A 22,330-nucleotide genomic window follows, 5' to 3' on the forward strand; every position below is an offset into this window, starting at 1 on the left:
TAATCAAGGACTAGTCTAACCCTGCTCACACCCTTGTCTCCCCTCTCCCATCAGGCAAGAGGTACAGATGTTTGACAACTCATACCTCCAGATTCAGGAACAGTTTCTTTCCAGCTGTTTTAAGGCAACTGAACCATTCTCTCACCCGCTAGACAACTGTGTAATAAAAAAAAGTCACCCATTTAAGACGGGTGAGGGGAAATTGTTGAGGCAGTGAAATTCTCTTCCTCAGAGGACAGTGGAAGCAGAATGGGTTTTCAGGTAGCAATTGATGTTTTGAGGAACAGTAAATCAATTTTGGCTGAATGAGAGTGAGGAGACCAGTGAACATTTGAGCAAAATTGGAAATGTGACCACAGTAAAGTCACCCGTATTGTAAAGGCATTGATTTCCTTTCCGAAATCATGTTGCTAATGCTTGTATTGTCAAACATCAAGTGAGGTGCCAGTCGATTCTGAAATGTTGCTGAATCTATTGATACCAATAGTCACCTACTGTTTAAGTCTTCATAATTATAGTGTGGAAACAGGCCATGCCGATCGGCGATCACCTTGTACACCAGCACTACAAACCAGTATGTCTTTGAAGTGTGGAGGGACAGGGAAAACGTATAAACTTTCCTACGGATGGCACTCGTAGTCAGGGTAGAATCTGAGTCTCTGGCGCTGTAAAGGGCCTGTCCCACGAGCATGCGACTGCATGCGGCAAGCGCGACCTAATGTGGTCGCTTGATCCGTACTGCTTCGCTGGGCCGGTCCCACTTAGATCGCCGGAGCCGTATGGAGTTGTGCGGAGCTGGTCCCGACATCGCGCGGGGCTCCGAAAAACTTACAGTGGCCTGCAGCCACATTGAGGCCGTACGCACCGCCTCGACGCCGTACGCAGCATCTTGACGGTGTACGCCTAGCGCGAACTTCCCGCGGACTTCGCTCGGACCACGTCAACTCGTACGGGATCACTCGGCCTCCGCGCGGCCCCCGCTTCCGGTTTGGTCGTGCTTGCCGCATGCAGTCGCATGCTCGTGGGACAGGCCCTTTAAGCAGCAACTATACCGCTGCCCCACTGTGCCGCACCGTCATGAAATAAGAGCGAGTTAAGTTGAAAGGTTGTGGGTTCCAATGACCAATTTGTCAGAACTAAGTAGATATTTGTTTTATATGTTTAAAAAAGTGCTAGGCAGCAGGATAAATCTGTAATGACAGTATATAACATTGAACAGTTTTTGCATACATTTTATATGAGAGAAAGCAATATGCAGTATATTGTGTGTTGCCATGTCAGTGAATCATGTGGTCAAACACATGAGTGATCTCGTTGTTATGGAAAATTTGAAAACTGCAAATGGAAATTGGAAATACAAACCAAAAATGCTAGAAACATGTCAGGTGGGGACATGAAGAGGAACAGAATTAATTGAGTCAAAGATCTTTCACCGGCTTGGGTAGGGAGTTCCTTGCTATGGTATAAACAAATTTGTTCAATGATCCTGTAAGTCAATATTGTTCCAAGTAGAATTTCACAGAGTTCCAGCATTGACCAGGGTTCAATTCTGCATATATCATTCAGATCACATGATTGGAATTTATTTAAGATAAGAGATTGGTGAGCTTGGACTTTGTTTCAGAAACTAATTATTCAAAATTGTGGCTTGTGATTTGTTTTTAAACTGAAAATCAAATGCATCTGTGACACTGCCCGGTGCCAGAATGCCAGGTTGGCAGGCGTAGAACAGTTATCCACCGAAGCCAACAGTGAAATTTATTGCCAGGACATTCTTGGCACATTTTCATTAAACAAGTCTTTGCTGTTGCTCATCTACAGGTGCACAATCCACTCTGGCTCCAACTGTGCAGATGAGATGATAATCTGGTGCTGGAAGCTATAAAATGAAAGCTTCCAAATTCATAGTGCTGTCATTTTATTTAAATTCAAAATATTCTCATGTTCTTTAATGTCGAACGCAATTTTGCTGTGTTCGTTGTTCGTAGTTCAAAGTCTGATTATTATCTTAAAGATAGGATTGAAGATGCAAGTGTGGAATATGAATCTATAAGCCATGCAGAAGCATGAATACCCCACTTATTTTAGCATGGATTGTGGAGAATCTGAACTGGCTTTCGAATGAATGCAAAATCAGATTGGAAATGCCTCTTGGATGGGTTACCTCAGAAAAGTTGTTTGCTAAAATAAGATTTTAAATTTGCTTTTCCGTTCATCAATATGTTATTAATTGCTCCATCAACTGGAACATGTTGAATGATGAGTTAGAGCAAAGAAAGGCTTGAAATAGCTGATCTAGACAAAAGCACAATCCTACATGCTGCATTGTGACTCAGCAGTATATTATTATTTTTACCCTGAAACTAGTGCTTATCACCTGCTCATTCACTTTGAAACTTAATTCCACATCCATAAAATTTGAGAAGCTTGTGCTGGACTAATCTAATGCAAGATTCCTAGCTTCCACAGATATGGAATTAAGTGGGCACGGGAATGACAATCGAACATTTCTGTGGAGCTTGCGATCAGAAGATCCTTTGCTGGCACTGGCCTTGTCACCACATTGTTGGCGGTGTTTAGGAGGTTTGCCATGGTAACGGGAAAAGCAGGTTTAAAGAGCTGCAATTAGTGAGCAGGTCCACACAAGTTTCAGACCAGAAAGGACAGTTTCCGATGTATCTAGTTAAAAGTTCACTTGGGCTCAAGAAAAAAAAAACATTTTAGAACTTTTATTGAGCAAATGTTGCTCGTTTTCTATGTGACCTGGCCAAGATGGGCTATCTTAGTTTAGAGAACAGGTCCCTCGTCCCACCAAGTCCACGCTGATCATTAATCTCCTGAACACTGGTTCTATCCAACACACTGGGGACAATTTAATTAATGTATAAACCTACACTACTTTGGGATGTAGGAGGAAACTGGAGCACCCAGCGAAAAAACCTGCAGTCACAGGGAGAATGCACAAACTCAGTGCAGACAGCACATAGTCAAGATCGAACCCGGGTCTTTAGTGCTGTGATGGGCCTGTCCCACTTGCGCGACTTTTTAGCCGACTACAGGAGACTATGAGGTCGCACATGTTCGCCGGAGGTTTGCTAGGGTGTCGCCTGCATGGTGGTGAGTAGTTCCCGCATTCTCGTAACTGGTCGTGGCTTAATTCTGGTTGCCACTCATTTTTCAACGTATAGAAAATGTTTTCAACATGTTGAAAAATTAGCGGCGACTAGAATTTTGACGCCATAGAGAGTAGCGAGAATTCTCGTGATGTAGGTGCGGTGGTAGTGGGTTGCCAGGATTTTGTAGGTTGTTGTAGGTTGTCGCCGGTGCTGACCGGTGAATTGGTTCATTGGGGGGAAAAAACGTAAACAGTCGTTTTCAGAACCAAGGTTAACCGATGTTTTTAATGTTAATGTCCGCTGAGCTGCACAGCCGTGTATCTCTAGCTTCTTAAACATTGTCTCCATTCCTTCTCCCAACTCCTCATCCCCCCCCCCCCTCCTCCCCCTTAAAGTACTTGAGTGACCCACAGTACACTGTGCTTTCACCGTCTTAATTAAAGTGCCAACCTTCCTGTTCATCGTGGTGTGTGTCTGTATCACATTGGCTAGTGAAGGAAGGTGTGTGTGTGTGTGTCCGTCCCACTCTGACAGTCGCTGTTCCAGTCAACGGTTTATCAGCGACCTGCTACAACTTAGCAGTCGCCTGAAAAATCGCCTGCCCCTGTCCCACTTAGGAAACCTCTGGAGACTTTGCGCCCCACCCAAGGTTTCCGTGAGGTTCCCAGAGGTTTTTGTCAGTCTCTCTAATGGTCGAAAGTAGTTTCCGCTTCTTCTATGTTCCGGCGATTATTTCAAAAAAATTAAAAACCGGCCGCGACTAAAAATAGGTTGCCGTTTAAAAAATCGGTAATTTTTTAGTCGAAGCCAGTTGCGATGCTAGTTGAAGGTGGTTGCAGGTAGTGGAAGGTAAGACCTCCAGCCTTTGGAACCGCACGGAAACCTTGGGTGGGGCGCAAAGTCTCCAGAGGTTTCCGTTCAGGTTTCCTAAGTGGGACAGGGGCATAAGGCAGCAGCTCTACTGCTGCGCCGCTCTCATTGTAAGTCCAGAACAATGGAGCATAAAGAAAAGACCACTGACTGAATAGCTACAGCAGATCAAATAAAGGATTATTGAGACATTATCATGAGTACTGAAAATTAGAATAATAACAAAATATATCAGGAAGTTGATACCTTGTAGATAGTGAAACAGCTTGGGGAGTTGATTGCAAAAGAAAACTAATCTCTGACCTAGCGAAGGTGTTTTAAGCTTCTGATTGATGGTGGGGAATGCAGTGACAATATTATTGCTGAACATCAGGGTATGACCGGCAGTTCTCCTTCTGACCTGCAAGAGACATCGTTACCTTTTATTTATTTTAGGTGTTCACTGACCAAAGGAGAGTTTTCTTTATCTCTGATTCCTCTTCTCTTTGATTTCACGCAGGCCTCTCAAGGCCACGCTCGGTCAAATGCTGCCCTGGGATCAAAGATATTCAGTCTTGCCTTGCCTCTAGATTTCTAATTTCTATTTCTGAACTGAGGCTCTGCTGTGGCTGAGAGTCGAAAAAATCCTGAATGAAACAAAATTGTTGTTGCACGACATTGATGAAAGAGCGGTTGAAGCATCGTTGAAAGCCAAAAAAAATCCTTTTGCTGAAAATCGAGATTTTACTTTTGTTTTGTTTTTTGTAGATAGTACAAACCTGGGCAGTTTACTAGGTTGAGTATTTTGCTCATGCACACCAGTAGGAATTAGAGATTTGCAGATTCAAGTAAAGGATCTAAAATTTAAAATACTTCACTACAAAATCAGTTTGCCCAGAGATAGGTGCTGGACATTGGATGACAGAGACCGGGTCTAATAGCCTTCAGAGGGTGTGGAGGAGACTCCCAAAATGCTCTTGCCTGAATATGGAATAGAGTGGATTGCAGTTTGAGAGCCCAGGCTCAAACAGTGTGTGCTACAGCCCGTTGGTACTGCAGTTGTGCAGACTTGTTGTTTCTTGCTAGTAAGTTGACAGTCATTATATGAGAATTGTCAACTCGAACTGGCTCCTGAGACGATCTCCACCTGCCACCAACGCTATAGATATGGCTAAATTTCTAGATGAATCTTTTGTTTGCTTTCTCACGACTGTGGACAAATGAATTACTAACATTTTCTATGTTACAGTAGCAACAGCATTTCAAATGTTAGAAACATAGAAGCATAGAAAATAGGAGTAGGCCATTTGGCCCTTCGAGCCAGCACCGCCATTCAATATGATCATGGATGATCATCCAAAATCAGTACCCCGTTCCAGCATTTTCCCAATATCATTTGATTCCCTTAGCCCTAAGAGCTAAATCAAACTTTCTCTTGAAAACTTGTTCTTGTTCTTGTTAACTACGAAGTATTTTGATTTCCCGAGGTTGCAAAAGACATGTTTACAAAATGCCCAGTCTCTCTTTCTGAATTTCTATCTTGCACAGAATGATGTTTACAGGGCATTTAAATATGCAGGGCAATGAGTGAATGATGTACAATTAAGGCTGCAGGGCACAAATGATTCATACATCGAACTTGTCATTTTGTATTCTGACTGAGGATATTTTCCTGAATTGCTCATGCAGGGTGCCAACATTTATTCTCATTTAATGCTTTACTAGCACTTGGAGTTCTTCATAATTGTTTCATGGCTTTGGTGAGGCTGTGACTCAAACTGTGATCAAATAATAATGGCTGCCATCTCTACGTTTTGTAAAAGATGTGTGGGAGCTTCTTTATTGTTCTTGAACATTACCAATATAATGCAATATAATTTTGTTCAGAAATTGCATGACATTTTGCAACAGATTTGGTTTGTTTTATATTGAGAAGGCAGATAAATGCATTGTGTATTGTTCTTTTCAATATTGAATTGACTTCCAAAACATTAGGTTCTTGCTTCATTTATAGGGAAATTGATTTCCCACAAATCCAAGGACTCCACAAACTAGCTCTTAGTTATTGTGTTCTTATAGTTTAGCAGCTGAACAACCAACCAAAGTATGATTTAGCTGGTGTTGTTGAAATAGAACATGGACAGGATTGAGGTCAACATTTTGAGTTAAATTTGAATTTTTCAATAAAAATGTTGGACCTTGCAATGATACCATGGGATAATTTCACACAAAGCCTTATTGGCTCCAGTGTTGGAAGAATGGACTGAAGTAATGGAGAAAGGGGTTTATCATAATTCTGTTACTCCAGAGAGCGGGCCTTTCTCACCAGTGTGGTTGATGCAGCCCTCGCCTGCGGCTCCTCCACTCCCTAAATATCTGCTCTGTCTGTCTCCTCCCCAGAGAGAACAGAGATAGAATTCCCTTGATCCTACCAACCTCTGCTTCGAGCACATTTTGTTTTATCTTTCCAGGATTCCATCATGTTCACCATCTCTTCCCCCCCCCCCCCCCCCACCCCCTCAGAATTGTCACCTCATTTCTTGCCTGAGGTTTTGATGTACGCCAGCTCCAGTTCAAAACATTGACTCCAGCTCCACTGACCCTCCCCTCCATCAACCAGGTCACCAGTAAGAAATACTGTTCTCATCACACAGGGCAGGTGGAGCGCAAGATGTGTCTTCATCCGGCAGCCCCCTCCAGAAAGCAGGAAACATAAAACATTCACCGGTGCAGCATGGGCAGGGACCTTTTGGCCCATGATGTCTGTGCTATACATGATATCAAATTAAACTGCCTGCATCTGATCCATATCCCTCCGTCCCTGCAGATTTATGTGCATATATATATAAAAGCTTCAAACATCTCCTACCACCAACATCTTTGGCAGTGTGCTCCTGGTACCCACCACCTTTCTGTCCTTATCCTCCAAAAACCTGTCATTGCAACTCATTTTAGAAACTTCCATCAGATCTTCCCCCCCTGCCTCCAACACTCCAGAGAAAACAATCCAAAGTTTGTCCATCTTTGAGTTAATACTCTTCAATCCAGTCAGCATCCTGATTTATTTTACATAAGATAATTAATCATCTCTAAATATACATCAGATTTAAAAATATTGCAGTATAAAATTGCATTTATTTAACGTTCATTTCCTCCAGCCCTTCCCAACCTCCACCCTGGCTGAACATTCCTCCTTTCAGTGACAATGAAGCACTATAGATATACACACAGTAACATGTGCATGTTGTATCCATGCCATCTTTAACCTGCTGAAATGTCCTCAGGAGTTCGCATGTTGGATGGGGACGTGACGGATATGGTGGAAGCAAAGTCACTCAGCCTGAATCCGCAGCACATTGACATCTACAGCGCCAGCTGGGGACCAGATGATGATGGAAAGACCGTGGATGGGCCGGCATCCCTCGCCATACGGGCCTTTGAGAATGGCATCCAACAGGTAAGACTGCAGAACGTCGAGAGGAATTATTTGGCTGCTTGCTTGACTTCCAACATCACTGTGTGTCTCGGTTTTAACTCCCATTTACTCCCCACTTATGGTGAGGTCTTTGCACATTAAATAATGAGATGTTTTATATCTGAAAGATGGAAAGTTTAGACTTTGGAGATACAGCACGGAAACAGGCCCTTCATCCCACCGACTCTATGTTGACCCGTGATCATCCCATACACTAGCACTATCATACATACTAGGGACAATTTTACAATTTTACTGAAGCCAATTAACCTACAAACCTGGATGTCTTTGGAGTGCGAGAAGAAACCAGAACACCTGAAGGAAACCCACGTGGCCACAAGGAGAACATAAAACTCCGTATAGACTGCTCCCAATGTCAGAATCAAACCCATGTCTCTGGTGCTGTAAGGTAGCAACTCTACCGCTGCGCCACAATTCAGTATTTTTTAATATCATTCATTGCCATCTCTTTCAAGGTAGGTGCAGTTTGTCAGTAGGATGCCTGTCTCACAGCCAGGTGACTGGTATTTGCAGGTGGCTCGGGATAATTTCCTTGCATTTTAATTTTGCAACAGCTTGCTTGCTCCTGTGTCTGGTGTTTAAACGTGAGGGTGTGCTGTTGGATCATGTAGCTCTGTAAACTGTTCAACTAGTGCTGACAATTTAATCCTCCTCCATGAGCTGTTCATTGTATCATTGTGCATGAGAGACGGAGTAGTGAATGAGACCGAAGATTAGGATGCAAGTTTACACCCAAGGTTCCTCCAAGCAGTGAATATCCACTCAGCTGGATCCTTGAGTACTGGTGGGAATGTGGTGTGAAGACTTGCAAAGATAGACTGTCCAGAAAACTTTCCCATGGGAAATGAAAATCCCTGGTTGTCTGGTGGGTTGAGATTGATGATTCGCTCAATATATTCAATTGGGTAATAATAAATTTACAATGTTATTGACAATGTTTTGTCTAATACTCAGACCGCCTGGCTACTGTGAATACTGTGATGTGTTTGCCTGGAAATTGGATCATGTGGTGCCACATTTTTGTGTGCGTTGTGATTCACTTTGAATGATATAAAACAGGTTACAAATCAGCAGTGGAACAGAGGTTTGAGATTTTACTTATGGGTTTCCTGTGCATCAGATCCACTAAAGCAAAGAGGAGAGCAGTTCTGCCTTATGGCCAATATTTAAATATAGATTATATTTGTACATGTTTGGCTTGTGCAGCCAATTAAAGCAGGCCTTGGCTCTGCCCGTAGGATTTCTCTTCATTCAACTCTGGCTCTTTATCAGTAACTGATTCTGCGCTCTCCCAATTCTTTCTTGGTCACCCATCACCGACCACATTTCCTAGACCTTAAGCTCATGAATCTCATGGGCATTCATCTCCCAGTTTGTCAATTAGACCTTGCGTCCACAACCAGATCCCAACCATACTCGTCACCACAATTACTAAAGGGCCTGTCCTACGCATGCGATTGCGTGCGTTTGGTGCGACCAAACAGAAGCGGAGTTCACGCGAATGTACGCGCGTGACGTCATTTGCATCATGCTTACCAATCAGCTGGGCAGGAGGCGGGCCGACTGAATTTGGGCGTCGCACGACATTGGGCGGTGATGCCATCACGCAATGCCACGCGCTAGGCGTATGCCATCAAGACGTTGCGTACGCCGTCAAGACGCTGCGTACGACCGCAATGCGCCTGCGTGCCAAGATTTGGCGCGCGAAGATTTCGGCCACTGTCAGAATGTTGGAGCCCCGCGCGATGTCGGGACCACCCCCGCACAACTCCGCGCTTCTAAGTGGGACCGTCCCCGCGCGGCCATATTGTGCCCGTGCGCCTCAAGCGTACGCCAAACGTCATTTGCGAGCCAAGGTCGCGTAAGTGGGACAGGCCCTTAACTCTCCCTCCCTCACTACTGAAAGGTGGTTGCATTCCGGCCTCCGTGCTCATGCTCTCCTCCTTTCTCTTTGCTGTCCACAGGCCAATCTCCAAGTCCTGTATCTGTTATTTTCTTAACCGTATACTCTGCTGAAACTCTCTACAATAGGTTATTGAACAACACAAGTTGCTGGATCAGTGTGCCTGTACAAGTCATGAGTCATAATCAATTTTTATGCAATTAACTTTAATTTAAGGATTTGGTAGTGCAGGTGCACAACCTTTTATCCAAAAGCCTTGGGACCAGACACTTTTCGTAATTCGGAATTTTTCGGCTTTCGGAATGGAAGATTTTTAGCGTAGATTTTAACGGCTGGCTCAGTGGTAGAGTGCTTGGCTCATATCCGCAAGGTCGCGAGTTTGCGCCTCGATCCCGGCAGTTACTCGATCATGAGTTTGAGTCTTCAATGTAGTTTTTTCTTGCAGAATAGGAGAGAATAGGGAGGGTTAGGCTGGGATCATTCTCTGTGAGATGATCTTAGTGCGGGAGACAAGTGTAGGAGAGGTGTACTGACTGTGTGGGCAGAACTTTGGAAGTGATTGCCCACCATTCTCAAAAGCTGCTGTGTCTCCCTGTCCCTGGGATAGTAGGGGGCGATCAAACAGCACAATACCCCCCTCCCCCTCCAACTCCAGAGGAACCCGCTCCCCGATGGGCCGCTACGGCGACAAGTGGCAGTTCGCCCACAGCCCGAGCTGCGCCCCCTCATCCGCCACCCCAGGAACAAGACGTACCTTGCACACCATCAGCTTCTGCCCCTACGGGGAGCGTGTTCCTCTGGAGTTGGAGCGGGGCTGGGCTGGAGTTGCTGATCTGGGATCTCCGTGCTTGCAGTGGGCCTGGGGGTCGGTGTCCCGATGAAGGGGCGCAGCTCGGGCTGTGGGCGAACTGCCACTTGTCGCCGTAGCGGCCCATCGGGGAGCGGCTTCTGGTGGTCCTGACGTCTCCGGCCAGGAGCTGAGACTGGGAACTGTACCGCCCTTGCAGGTGAGCAGGAGAGTGGGGTTGTTTGCAGTTGCAGAGGGAGGGGGCAAGGGCGTTTCAGTTCCCAGTCTCAGCTCCTGTCCAGGGGGGTGGCCGGAGACGTCAGGACCAACAGGAACCCGCTCTCCGATGGGCCGCTACGGCGACAAGTGGCAGTTCGCCCACAGCCCGAGCTGCGCCCCCTCATCCGCAACCCGGGTTCCTCTGGAGTTGGAACGGGGCTGGGCTAGAGTTGCTGCTGGCTGTGGGTCTCTGGGATCTCCGTGCTTGCAGTGGGCCTGGGGGTCGGTGTCCCGTTGGTCCTGACATCTCCGGTGACTGGCACTGACCTGCTGGCATCGCCGACGTGAAGACAGTGCAAAGCCCCCGCGCCGGTGCAATGGGCGGGGAGCTGGAGAGGGGAGGGAAGGGGTCACACACATGGCCGGGAAGCAGAGGGGTGTAGGTGGGGTGAAACTGAAGGGAGCGACAATCTGCTGCTGCCTGCCCGCTGAGTTAAAAAGTTCCCACGCAAGACTCACGATACACTGTGTATCGTGAGTCTACCGTGGGAACTTTTTAACTCTGCGGGCAGGCAGCAGCAGATTGTCAATTATTAACCCTCCCGCGCAATATACCCTCACCTTCTCTTTTATGAATGGGGATTTAGTTCCCCTTTCTTCGAGGACCGACCGGGGGTTCCGCTGTCACCTCTGCGGGCCGCCCTCGGTGAACGTCTTCAAGGACCTTTCTTCAAGGACCGAAAAAATGTCCGGTATTCGGAGCTTTTCGTTATTTGGAACTTCGGATAAAAGGTTGTGCACCTGTAGTTGCAATTCCCAATTTTTTTTTTTGTGGGGGGGGACCGCTGTCATAGAACCGCTGCCTCACAGCGCCAGAGACCCAAATTCAATCCTGACGTCGGGAGCTTTCATGTTCTTCCTGTGACTGCATGTGTTTTCTCTGGTTCCTCCCACCTTATGAAGATGTGTAGGTTGGTAGGTTAATTGACCCTTGCAAATTATCTTTAGGGTATAGGTGAGCGGTAGAGTCGATGAGAATGTGATGAGAAAAAAACAATTTAATGTAGGATTGGAGAATTTCAGTTGTCCATCAGAGTTCACAATAGCATATTTTGTGCCAGAAGATTGTGGGTTCAAAGCCAATGCCCAGAGATTTTTGACCTGCTGTATGTCATAGTGGGAGCGGTCTCAAGCTCTGCTAAATACATAGGTGTTTGACTACTGATGTGTAGGGAAGGAAGGTTCAAACTTGCAGTGGGGCAGAGCTATGCATGCAAGTCATTTTATGTAGCGTTGAGCGAGTAGCTATTTAGATTGAATAAAACACATTAATATGATCTACAGCAAATTATGGTTTTCATAGCAGACAGACCTTTAATCTGCTCTTATAAAATGCACAGCAGTTCCTCACCCAGGCAATTTTCATAGTGTCTCCCAAATGCACAAACTCAGCCACCAAGCAGGATGAGGTCAGCGGGTGGATGGGAACACCGCCACTCTCCAAATCATGCATCATGGAAATGTGGAAATTCATTCCTGAGGTTAACTAACACTTTGCAACACTGGATGCATGCACCCCTGCAATGTGGACAGCTTCTCAGCTGTATCAGCCACTTCCTACTTATTTTCTGAAAAGACTCTCATCTCCACAAGTTTGTCCAACCATTTCCCGCCAAGGTGTGTAGAGTGCTGTGTGGTAGCGTCATTCTTTAGCTTTTAGAGATAGTTGGAAAAAAAGCCCTTCGGCCCACCAACCCGCGATCATCCCATACAACAGCACTAGGGACAATTTACAATTTTACCCAAGCCAATTAACCTACTAACTTGTTTAAGAAGAAACTGCAGATGCTGGAAAATCGAAGGTAGACAAAAATGCAGGAGAAACTCAGCAGGTGAGGCAGCATCTATGGAGCGAAGGAAATAGACGACGTTTCGGGTCGAGACCCTTCTTCAGACTCTCCAGCATTTTTGTCAACCTACTAACTATGTCTTTGGAGTGGGTGGAAACCGGAGCACCCGGAGAAAAACCATGTGGTCACTGGGAGAAGGTACAAACCCCGTACAGTCAGCACCGATAGTTGGCATCGAATCCGGGTCTCTGGCGATGTGAAGCAACAATTCTACCGCTGCGCCACTGTTTTGCCCCAAGGTGATACGTTCAGTGATGCATTTTGAGTGGTGTTTAGAGAACTGCCCAGGAACCGGATGGATCGATGATCATTCTGGTGCCTCTGGTGCTGTTTATGCTTCTCATTGTGCTGATGAGCCAGATTTTCATGTATTCTTTGCCTTCAAGTAACCATTCTCTTTGTATGCTTGAAGATTTGATTATATGATTTGAAGGTGGAATGCTGGTGAGTAAATCACAGGAGCTTTCTGTGTATCTGAAATGCACCTGGAAAGATATGAAGTAGTGGAGGCTTCAACTTAATTAATATTTGGATGTTTTTTGAGAATCCACCTAGTCATTAACATCACTCATGATGTTTATCTTAATTAGAGTAGTCTGATAATTGCACAAGTATACTAAATTGCACCTTGCAGCTGGTGCCTTCTATAAATGCATACATAGATGAAGCGAAGTGCATCATACAAGCAGTAATATTGAATCGGATGTCAAGTAGCGACTATGATTGTAAACAAAAAGAGATTGTAAGTAAATAATATTAAGGAGGAAAACAATAGTGCAGTGGCATTACCAAATGCAAGATGGGTTTTCCATCACAATGTTTTGGGAGAGGTTTGTGAGAAATTGCCCTGAAAGTTTTCATTGTTTTGTAACTGCTTTTCCGTTTCAAAACATTGAAAATATTTTATGTTTTAAGATATTTATTGATTCGCCTGGGATCTGTTGGGCAGAGTAATTGAACACATCATCAGTGAGAGCTGGCATGGATTTGCAAAGACCTAGACTACTTCAATTTTATTCAAAAGATCATTTAAAATAGCAGGGAAGTAGATCCACACTGATTTGATAATGTCTTTTATATCAGACTATTGAATAAGGTTGAAGCTCCTGAAATGGAAGGCAAAATGCCTTGGTAGCAACCGTGTGTAAAAGTGGAGCATAGAAAAATAAGAAATGAATACTGCAATTGGTAGGAAATAACTAGTGACACAAAGTATCTGTGATGGAGTTAGAATTATTTGTTATATTTTTGATAACTTGGATGATGAGACATGTTTGCTATACCTCAAATTAGTGGCATGTTTAGAAGTATGAATTAGTTTAATTTAGAGAGTGCAGAAACAGGCCCTTCAGCCACCGAGTCCACTCCGACCAGCGACCCCCACACATTTACACTATCCTACACGCATTAGGGACAATTTACAATTATACAAAGCCAAGCAACCTACAAATCTGTATGTGTTTGGTGTGGGAGGAAATTGGAGATCCTGGAGAAAACCCATACAGGCCACGGGGAGAATGTACAAACTCTGTACAGACAATGCCGTGGTTAGGATTGAACCTAGGTCTGTGGCGCTGTAAGGCAGCAACTCTACCGCTGCACCACCGTGCCGCCTACAAATGAATGGTAGTATTAAATTAATCAGGCGTTCAATAAAGAGAGCATGGCTTGAAGATATGAGGTAGAAGATTTAAAGGGTACCTTTGGAGTATGTATTGTTTGTACTGGTTGATATCTGGAATGTGTCACCAGAGAAAGTGATGAAATTGGATATAATTGCTTTCAGAAGCATTTGGATAGGCTAGGCATAGAAAGTTATGGTCCTAATGCAGGCAAATGGGGTTAGCCTGGATTGGGCAAAGGTTGGCATGGATGTGATGATTTGAAGAGGCTATGATTTGAGTGATGTGACTCTGACCCTCCAAGACTCAGTATAACTGAATTAAACAGATGAGTGAAACCGAGCAAGCTATTTCGGCATTAGGCAACATCATCCACTTTGGAGTTTAGAAAGTAGGAAATGGTGAAAATGCACAAACGTGATAAATTCAAACAGGCTCGAGGATCTAAAGTGCATTCAGAAAGTATTCAGGACCCTTCACTTTTTCCACATTTTGTTACGTTACAGCCTTATTCTAAAATTGATTCAATTCAATTCTTATATCATCAATACTCTATAATAAAGTGAAAACAGGCGTTTAGAAATTTTGGCAAAGTAATTAAAACAAAATAACTGAAATATCATATTTACATAAGTATTCAGACCCTTTACTCAGTACTTTGTTGAGGCATCTTTGGCAGCGATTACAGCCTCAAGTCTTCTTGGGTATAACGCGACAAGCTTGGCACACCTGTATTTGGATAATTTCTCCCATTCTTCTCTGCAGATCCTCTTAAGCTCTGTCAGGTTGGATGGGGAGCGTCGATGCACAGCTATTTTCGGGTCCCTCCAGAGATGTTTGATCGGGTTCAAGTCCGTCTGGGCTCTGGCTGGGCCACTCAAGGACATTCACAGACGTCATGAAGCCACTCCTGCGTTGTCTTGGCTGTGTGCTCGGGGTCGTTGTCGTGTTGGAAGGTGAACCTCTGCCCCATCTGAGGTCCAGAACGCTTTGGAGCAAGCTTTTCATCGAGGATCTCCCTGTACTTTGCTCCGTTCATCTCTCCCTTGATCCTGACTAGTCTCCCAGTTCCTGCTGCAGAAAATATCCCCACAGCATGTTGCTGCCACAACCATGCTTCACAGTATCACCTGAACCAGGTGATGAACAGTGCCTGGTTTCCTCCAGACGTGACGCTTGGCATTCAGGCCAAATAGTTTCATCACACCAGAGAATCTTGTTTCTCATGGTCTGAGAGCCCTTTAGGTGCCTTTTGGCAAGCTCCAAGCTGGATGTCATGTGCCTTTTACTGAGGAGTGGCTTCCGTCTGGCCACTCTACCATAAAGGCCTGATTGGTGGAGTGCTGCAGATATAGTTGTCCTTCTGGATGGTTCTCCCATCTCCACAAAGGAACTCTGGAGCTCTGTCAGAGTGACCATCGGGTTCTTGGTCACCTCCCTGACCAAGGCCCTTCTCCCCTGATTGCTCAGTTTGGCCGGGCGGCCAGCTCTATGAAGAGTCCTGGCGGTTCCAAAGTTCTTCCATTTAAGAATGACAGAGGCCAGTGTGCTCTTTGCAGTAATAGTTTTATACCCTTCCCCAGATCTGTGTCTTGACACAATCCCGTCCCAGAGGTCTACGGACAATTTTGCTCAATTTTGAATGTCATAGCAAAGGGTCTGAATACTGATATTTCAGTTATTTCTTTTTAATTACCACACTTTTCAAAAATGTCTAAACACCTGTTTTTGCTTCTTAATTCTGGGGTATTGTGTGTAGATTGATGATTTAAAAAAAAAAGAATATAATCCTTTTTAAAATAAGGCTGTAACGTAACAAAATGTGGAATAAGTGAATGGGTCTGAATACTTTCTGAATGCACTGGACAGGAATGGAAAATAATTTAAAGGGTTAAAGGAGTGCTGCTCTTTATAATGAGAGGAAGGAAGTTATGATATAGTTATTAAATCCCTTATGAGACAACCACAGGAGAACTGAGCAGATCTGGGGATTACACTGTTGGAAAACATATTAGCCTCTGAGGTGTTTAAAAAAGATCTGCAGATGCTGGAAAAATTGAAGTTGACAAAAATGCTCGAGAAGCTCAGCAGGTGAGGCAGCATCTATGGAGCGAAGGAATCGGTGACGTTTCAGGTCAAGGCCCTTCTTCAGATTGATGTGGGGGGGGGTGGCGGGAAGAAGAGAGGAAGATGCGGAGACAGTGAGCTGTGGGAGAACTGGGGAGGGGAAGGAGGGAGAAAGCAAGGACTATCTGAAATTGGAGACGTCACTGTTCATACTGCTGGGGTGTAAACTACCCAAGCAAAATATGAGGTGCTGCTCCTCCAATTTGCAGTAGGGCTCACTCTGGCCATGGAGGAGGCCCAGGACAGAAAGGTCGGATACGGAATGAGAGGGGGAGTTGAAGTGCTGAGACACCGGGAGACCGGGTTGGTTAATGCGGACTGTGCGGAGGTGTTGGGCGAAGCGATCGCCAAGCCTGCGCTTGGTCTCACCGATGTAGAGCAGTTGATACCTAGAGCAGTGGATGCAATTGTTGAGTTTGGAGCAGGTGCAGGTGAACCTCTGCCTCATCTGGAAAGACTGCTTGGGTCTTTGGATGGAGTCGAGGGGGGAGGTAAAGCGACAAGTGTAGCATTTCCTGCGGTTGCAAGGGAAAGCACCAGGGGAGGGGTGGTTTGGGTGGGAAGGGACGAATTGATGAGGGAGTTACGGAGGGAGCGGTCTCTGTAGAAAGCCGAAAGGGGAGGAGATGGGAAGATGTGGCCAGTGGTGGGATCCCGTTGGAGGTAGCGAAAATGTCGCACTTTATCCTTTTTGAAGAACAGCAGTGATTGAATGCCAAAAGTCTAATCCAAACAAAATGAGGTGTAATATGATACATTTACAAAGATGGGTGTAGACTAGGTTCGTGAATGGTCACAAATTGATCAATTTACTTTACTTGGAAGAATTGAAAACATTATCTCTAAAGATGAGAAATATTGAATGCTGGCGTTCAAAGAGTTTGAAAGAAATAATTTAGCTGGCAGGAATGTTTAAGGAACTGCAGATGCTGGAAAAATCGAAGGTAGACAAAAATGCTGGAGAAATTCAGGTGAGGCAGCATCTATGGAGAGAAGGAATGGGCGACGTTTCGGGTCGACACCCTTCTTCAGACTGAGGTCGGGGGAGGCGAGAAAAAGAAAAGGAAGATGCGGAGACAGTAGGCTGTGGGAGAGCTGGGAAGGGGTGGAAGGGGGTAGAAAGCAAGGACTACCTGAAATTGGAGGAGTCAATATTCATACCACTGGGTTGTAAACTACCCAAGCGAAATGAGGTGCTGTTCCTCCAATTTGTGCTGGGCCACACTCTGGCAATTGAGGAGGCCTAGGACAGAAAGGTCAGATTCGGAATGGGAGGGGGAGTTGAAGTGCTGAGCCACCGGGAGATCAGGTTGGTTAGTGCGAACTGAGCGGAGGTGTTGGGCGAAGCGATCGCCAAGCCTGCGCTTGGTCTCGCTGATGTAGAGAAGTTGACACCTGGAAAAGCAGATTCAGTAGATGCGGTTGGAGGAGGTGCAGGTGAACCTCAGCCTCACCTGGAAAGACTGCTTGGGTCCTTGGATGGAGTCGAGGGGGGAGATAAAGCTACAAGTGTAGCATTTCCTGCGGTTGCAAGGGAAAGTACCCGTGGAGGGGGTGGTTTGGGTGGGAAGGGACGAATTGATGAGGGAGTTACGGAGGGAGCGGTCTCTGTAGAAAGCCGAAAGGGGAGGAGATGGGAAGATGTGGCCAGTGGTGGGATCCCGTTGGAGGTAGCGAAAATGTCGGAGTATTATATGTTGTATCCGACGGCTGATAGGGTGGAAGGTGAGGACAAGGGGATTCTGTCCTTGTTATGAGTAGGGGGATGGGGGTTAAGAGTGGAGCTGTGGGGGCTGCGTTCCACCTTTTCCAAACACGTGCTCCGTCCACAAGGTCTGCTGGATTTCTCGGTTGCTTACCTTATAAACGCGCCTTCCCGTTCCCATAGTGACCTTTCTGGCCTGGGCCACCTTGGGCCGCCTTCATTGTCAGAGTGAAGCCATACACAAACTGGAGGAGCTGCACTTCATATGCTGTTTGGGTAGCATGCAACTGTACAGCAGTGGAGCAGGCCCTTTGGACATGTGCTGAACATGAAGCCAAAACCCTCACTTATATTCCTGCACATGATCAATATCGCTCTATTCCCTGCATTTCCACGTGCCTATCCTAAAGTCTCATAAAATGCCACCATCGTATGTGTCTGCACCGCTACCCCCGGCCATGCTTTCCAGGCACTCACCACCCTCTGTGTATAAAAACAAACTCGTCCCACACATATCCTTTGAACTTTGCCCCTCTCACCTTAAAGCTATGCTCTCTCATACAGGCATTTCCCAACTTGCGTAAACTTGCACTTGCATACCTAATTCTTTAGGCCCCTGGAAGCCCATGTGGTCTCCACATCGGAGCTCCCCCATGGTCTCCACGCCAAATAGTAAATTTACACATGCACGGTAACACCTCACTCTCCAACCTGACTTGCTGACAGGTGACGTGTGACAACTGCATTGCTGACTTGCGCATGGATCCGCTGGACATAACCTGTATTTGGTATTTGTATGATATTTCCTGGGGAAAAGGTTCTGACTATCTACCCTATCCATACCTCTTATAATTTTATGCTCTTCTGTCGGGTCCCCTCTCGTCCACTGGCGTTGCAGAGAAAACAATCCATGTCTGTCCGACGTGTCATTAATACTCTCTAATCCAGGCAGTGTGCTGGTAAACTGAATCTGCACCCTTTCCAAATCCTCCTCATCCTTCCTGGAATGGGGCAACCAGAGCTGCACACAATGCTCCAAAAGCAGCCGAAGCAATGTCTTATTATACTGCCCCCTTGTCCTCCTGACTTGTACTCAATGCAGCGTATATTGCGTTTACCATTTTATCTACTTGTGTTTCCACTAGGAAGTTAGGGAGTTGGACCTATGGACTTGGACCCCAAGATTCCTCTGTGCATCAATGTTGTGAGGTGTCACGCCATTATTTGAATTTTTCCCCTAGCATTCGATCTCCCAAAGTGCGGAACCTCACACTTGCACCGATTAAACTCCATCAGCCATTTCCCCACTCATTTCTGTAACTGATCTATATCCCATTGTAGACCTCGGCAACCTTCCTCGCAATCCGTGACACCAGCAATCTTGGTCTCTGAAATCTTACTAACTAACCTGTCTACTTTTAAGTCGCATGTATGTATCTATGTGGTGTCCTTATTCTTGACCAATGCTTCAATTTCCCTCGTCAGCAAGCTTCCTTACATTTGCCTGCCTTGCCCTTTACTTCTCTAATGGGACATGCATATCTTGAGCTTTTGTCAGCACACTTTTAAAAACATCCCACTTGGCTGATGTTCCTTTCCCCCTCAAATAACCTGCTCAAAGACCTCTTTCTTTCCTCTGAACTTTCCTATAAGAATATAAAGTGCTGTAGTCACCCAATGGGCCACGCAGCATCTCTGGAGGATATGGATAGGTAACATTTCAGGTCAGGATCCTTGTTCAGACTGGCTCTTAAGAAGGGTCCTGATTGGAAACGTCACCTATTCATGTTTTCTAAATAATATTTCCTGATCCCTTGAGTTACTTAAACACTTTTTTTGTAAACCAGTATCTGCAGTTCCTTGCTTCTCATAAGGAAGTTGGTTCCAATTTTGTTGAGATACAACTAGATTAGCCTGTGCAAGACCCAGTGTTATTTTGTGGAAAATAGGCATCTAATTTGCAAACATCTGGCATGCTCAAAAAAAACAGTGGGATTGAAAACAGGTAATCTGAAATTTAGAAAATTGAGTAAGGGATAAATATTGGCCAGGAATAGCTCCCTTGCTCTTTTTTAATTTTTTTAATTTTAATTATATTAGAAGCTATTGTACAAAGATAAAACGTTCGGCATCTAGAATTCTACAGCTATTGTACAGCTTCATTTTTAACCTTATAACCTAAATTGAAAAAATGGAAAAAAGGAAACAAAGGGAAAGCGAGAAAAGAAGAAAGGATAAAGTGAAAGGATAGAATAGAAAAGAATGAGAAAAAGTCCCCTAAGCTACCAAAGCAGTGCAGCAGAGTGAAAGAGGAATAAGAAAAGATGGAGATATACCTTGTCCCTCCCCCCTCCCCCCCCCCCCCCCCCCCCCCCCCCCCCCCCCCCAACGTAGCATCGGATTTAAATTTAAATTTGTGTTTCACCATACTATTGTTGTAAAAATTCAGTAAAGGGTGTCCATGTCCTAAGAAATTGATCTGGTTTTTCCGGCAGGACAAGCCTAATGATTTCCAAGTGTAGTGTCTCGGACATATCTGTAATCCACATCTTCACTGTGGGGACTTTTGTCTGTTTCCAAAATTTAAGTAATAATTTTTCGCCATTATTAGGCCGTAGTTGTGGTCAGTCCTTGAGAGGGGATTATTCAAACCCACAATCTTCTGACAATAGGTGCAGGGGTAGGCCCTTTGTGCCAGCAGCACCATTCAATGTGATCATGGCTGATCATCCACAATCAGTAACCCGTTCCTGCCTTCTCCCCATACCCCTAGATTCCGCTAGCCCTAACACTCTTTTGAATGCATCCAGTGAGTCGGCCTCCACTGCCTTCTGAGGCAGAGATTTCCACAAATTCACAACTCTCTGCGTGAATTTTTTTTTCCTCATCTTAGTTCTAAATTGCCTACACCTTATTCTTAAATTGTGGCTCCGATTCTGGCCTCCGCCAACATCGAGAACATGCTTCCTGCACTCCCTGATTGAGAGCTCTTAACTAAATCATGGGGTGTGCTCTTTCAGTTTGTACTGAAATGCATTTCAATTTCAAGGGAGTAGCCTCTCCTTTATTGATTTATTGCCATTGTTAATTGTGAAATCGGCAACGCTAATGACTGCACCCACGTAGTATGTACGTACATATGATTACTCGGTCATGCTTGAGCAGCTATCAAAGCTGGCGTCAAGCCAATGGTTATGGTGAAGATATTGGCCAGCATGATATTGTTGGGTTGTTCCTGCAGACAAAGAGCTTACTTGTGCTTTGGCCTCAAAAAAAAATGAAAGCATGAGGATTTAAATAATGTTTAAGAAAATGCTGGAAAAATCGAAGGTAGGCAGAAATGCTGGAGAAACTCAGCGGGTGAGGCAGCATTAAATAATGGTTGGAAAAAAATGAAAAATTCATAGATGTGACAGTCCTCACCTTTAATAACTTGTATTTTAACATCTTTGTCAGCAATAATATTTGTAAAATTACAAAAAAAAACAAGAAGCAAGCTTGAAGGCATAAAAAAATACCAGGATTCAAATTTAGCACATTTCTGAAATGTTGCAATGCTGGTCGATTCGTATTAAAATGTTTACATTTTATTGATTCCTTTGAGTGCAATTCTCAAATGGAATAATAGATCTTTTTTCCAGTTGTTTTATGAAGGGAAACTAATGGGCAGAGTTCCTGACTGAGGTGCAAATTGTACTCAGAATTCTGGTCCCATCTGAAAACAGTATCTTGCAATATGTTTAGTTTATTGTCACGTGTACCGAGTTACAGTGAAAAGCATTTGAAATGTCAGTGGAAAGACAATGCATGATTACAATTGAGCTGTCCACGATGAAGGGAATAACTTGAATAATGTTTAGTTCAAGATTAAATCCGAAAAAAATTCAGAATAAGTTGAATACAGTGATTTTACAACCAAGGTCATAGGCACATGGATATGCGGGGATGTGGATCGTGTGCAGGCTGATAAGAGTCTGACTTGGCATAATGTTTGGCACAGACATTTTGGGCTGAAGGGTCTGTTCCTGTGCTGCAGTGTTCTACGTTCTATATTCCATGGATCAGATTAATACCTTTTCGACTGACTAGGAATTATAGTGGGTAATCAAGGACATCCCATCCTAATGCGTGGTGGGGTTTGTCATTTGGTTGTTAAATATAAGCCTGAAGCTTTTGCAATTGTAGTCGGCCAGAAATGTAGAGTAGACAATCTACCCATGAGTCCACTGGTTTTGGCCATTTTAATTTGCTCCAGGTGATATCATGATGCGGCTGAGAGCACAGGATACAACAAAGCACACAGAACCAGATGAAGCCCCAACTGACGATTTAAATGCTGTGTTGCAAAACCACTTCATCTCTAGCCAAGGAGTAGTTCTGCAGTTACAACACTAGTTTCCTCTGGAAAATGTGGAAAATTGCTCAGGCATGTTACAGTCAAAGGTATAAAGCATGGAAACAGGCCCTTTGGGCCAACATCCATGCGAGCCAGGTTTTATAACTGAGCTGGTCCTGTTTGCCTCCATTTGGCTCATATCCATCTTTCCTGTCAATGTACCTGTCTAAATGTCTTTCGAACTGTCATTATATCTGCAG

At 44.8% G+C, this 22,330-nt stretch overlaps 1 protein-coding gene across 5 annotated transcripts in view; it reads left to right on the plus strand.

Annotated features, from left to right (window-relative positions):
- Positions 1 to 22,330, plus strand: part of pcsk5 (proprotein convertase subtilisin/kexin type 5) — a 270,823-nt gene that overhangs the window by 90,155 nt on the left and 158,338 nt on the right. For all 5 annotated transcript variants that reach the window (XM_033017565.1, XM_033017566.1, XM_033017568.1 and 2 more), the window contains exon 7: positions 7,250 to 7,422. In XM_033017565.1, the coding sequence (XP_032873456.1) occupies positions 7,250 to 7,422 (173 nt within the window). The remainder of the gene's footprint in view (positions 1 to 7,249; positions 7,423 to 22,330) is intronic.

The sequence above is a fragment of the Amblyraja radiata genome, chromosome 3 (assembly GCF_010909765.2).
Source record: "Amblyraja radiata isolate CabotCenter1 chromosome 3, sAmbRad1.1.pri, whole genome shotgun sequence".
NCBI lineage: Eukaryota > Metazoa > Chordata > Chondrichthyes > Rajiformes > Rajidae > Amblyraja > Amblyraja radiata.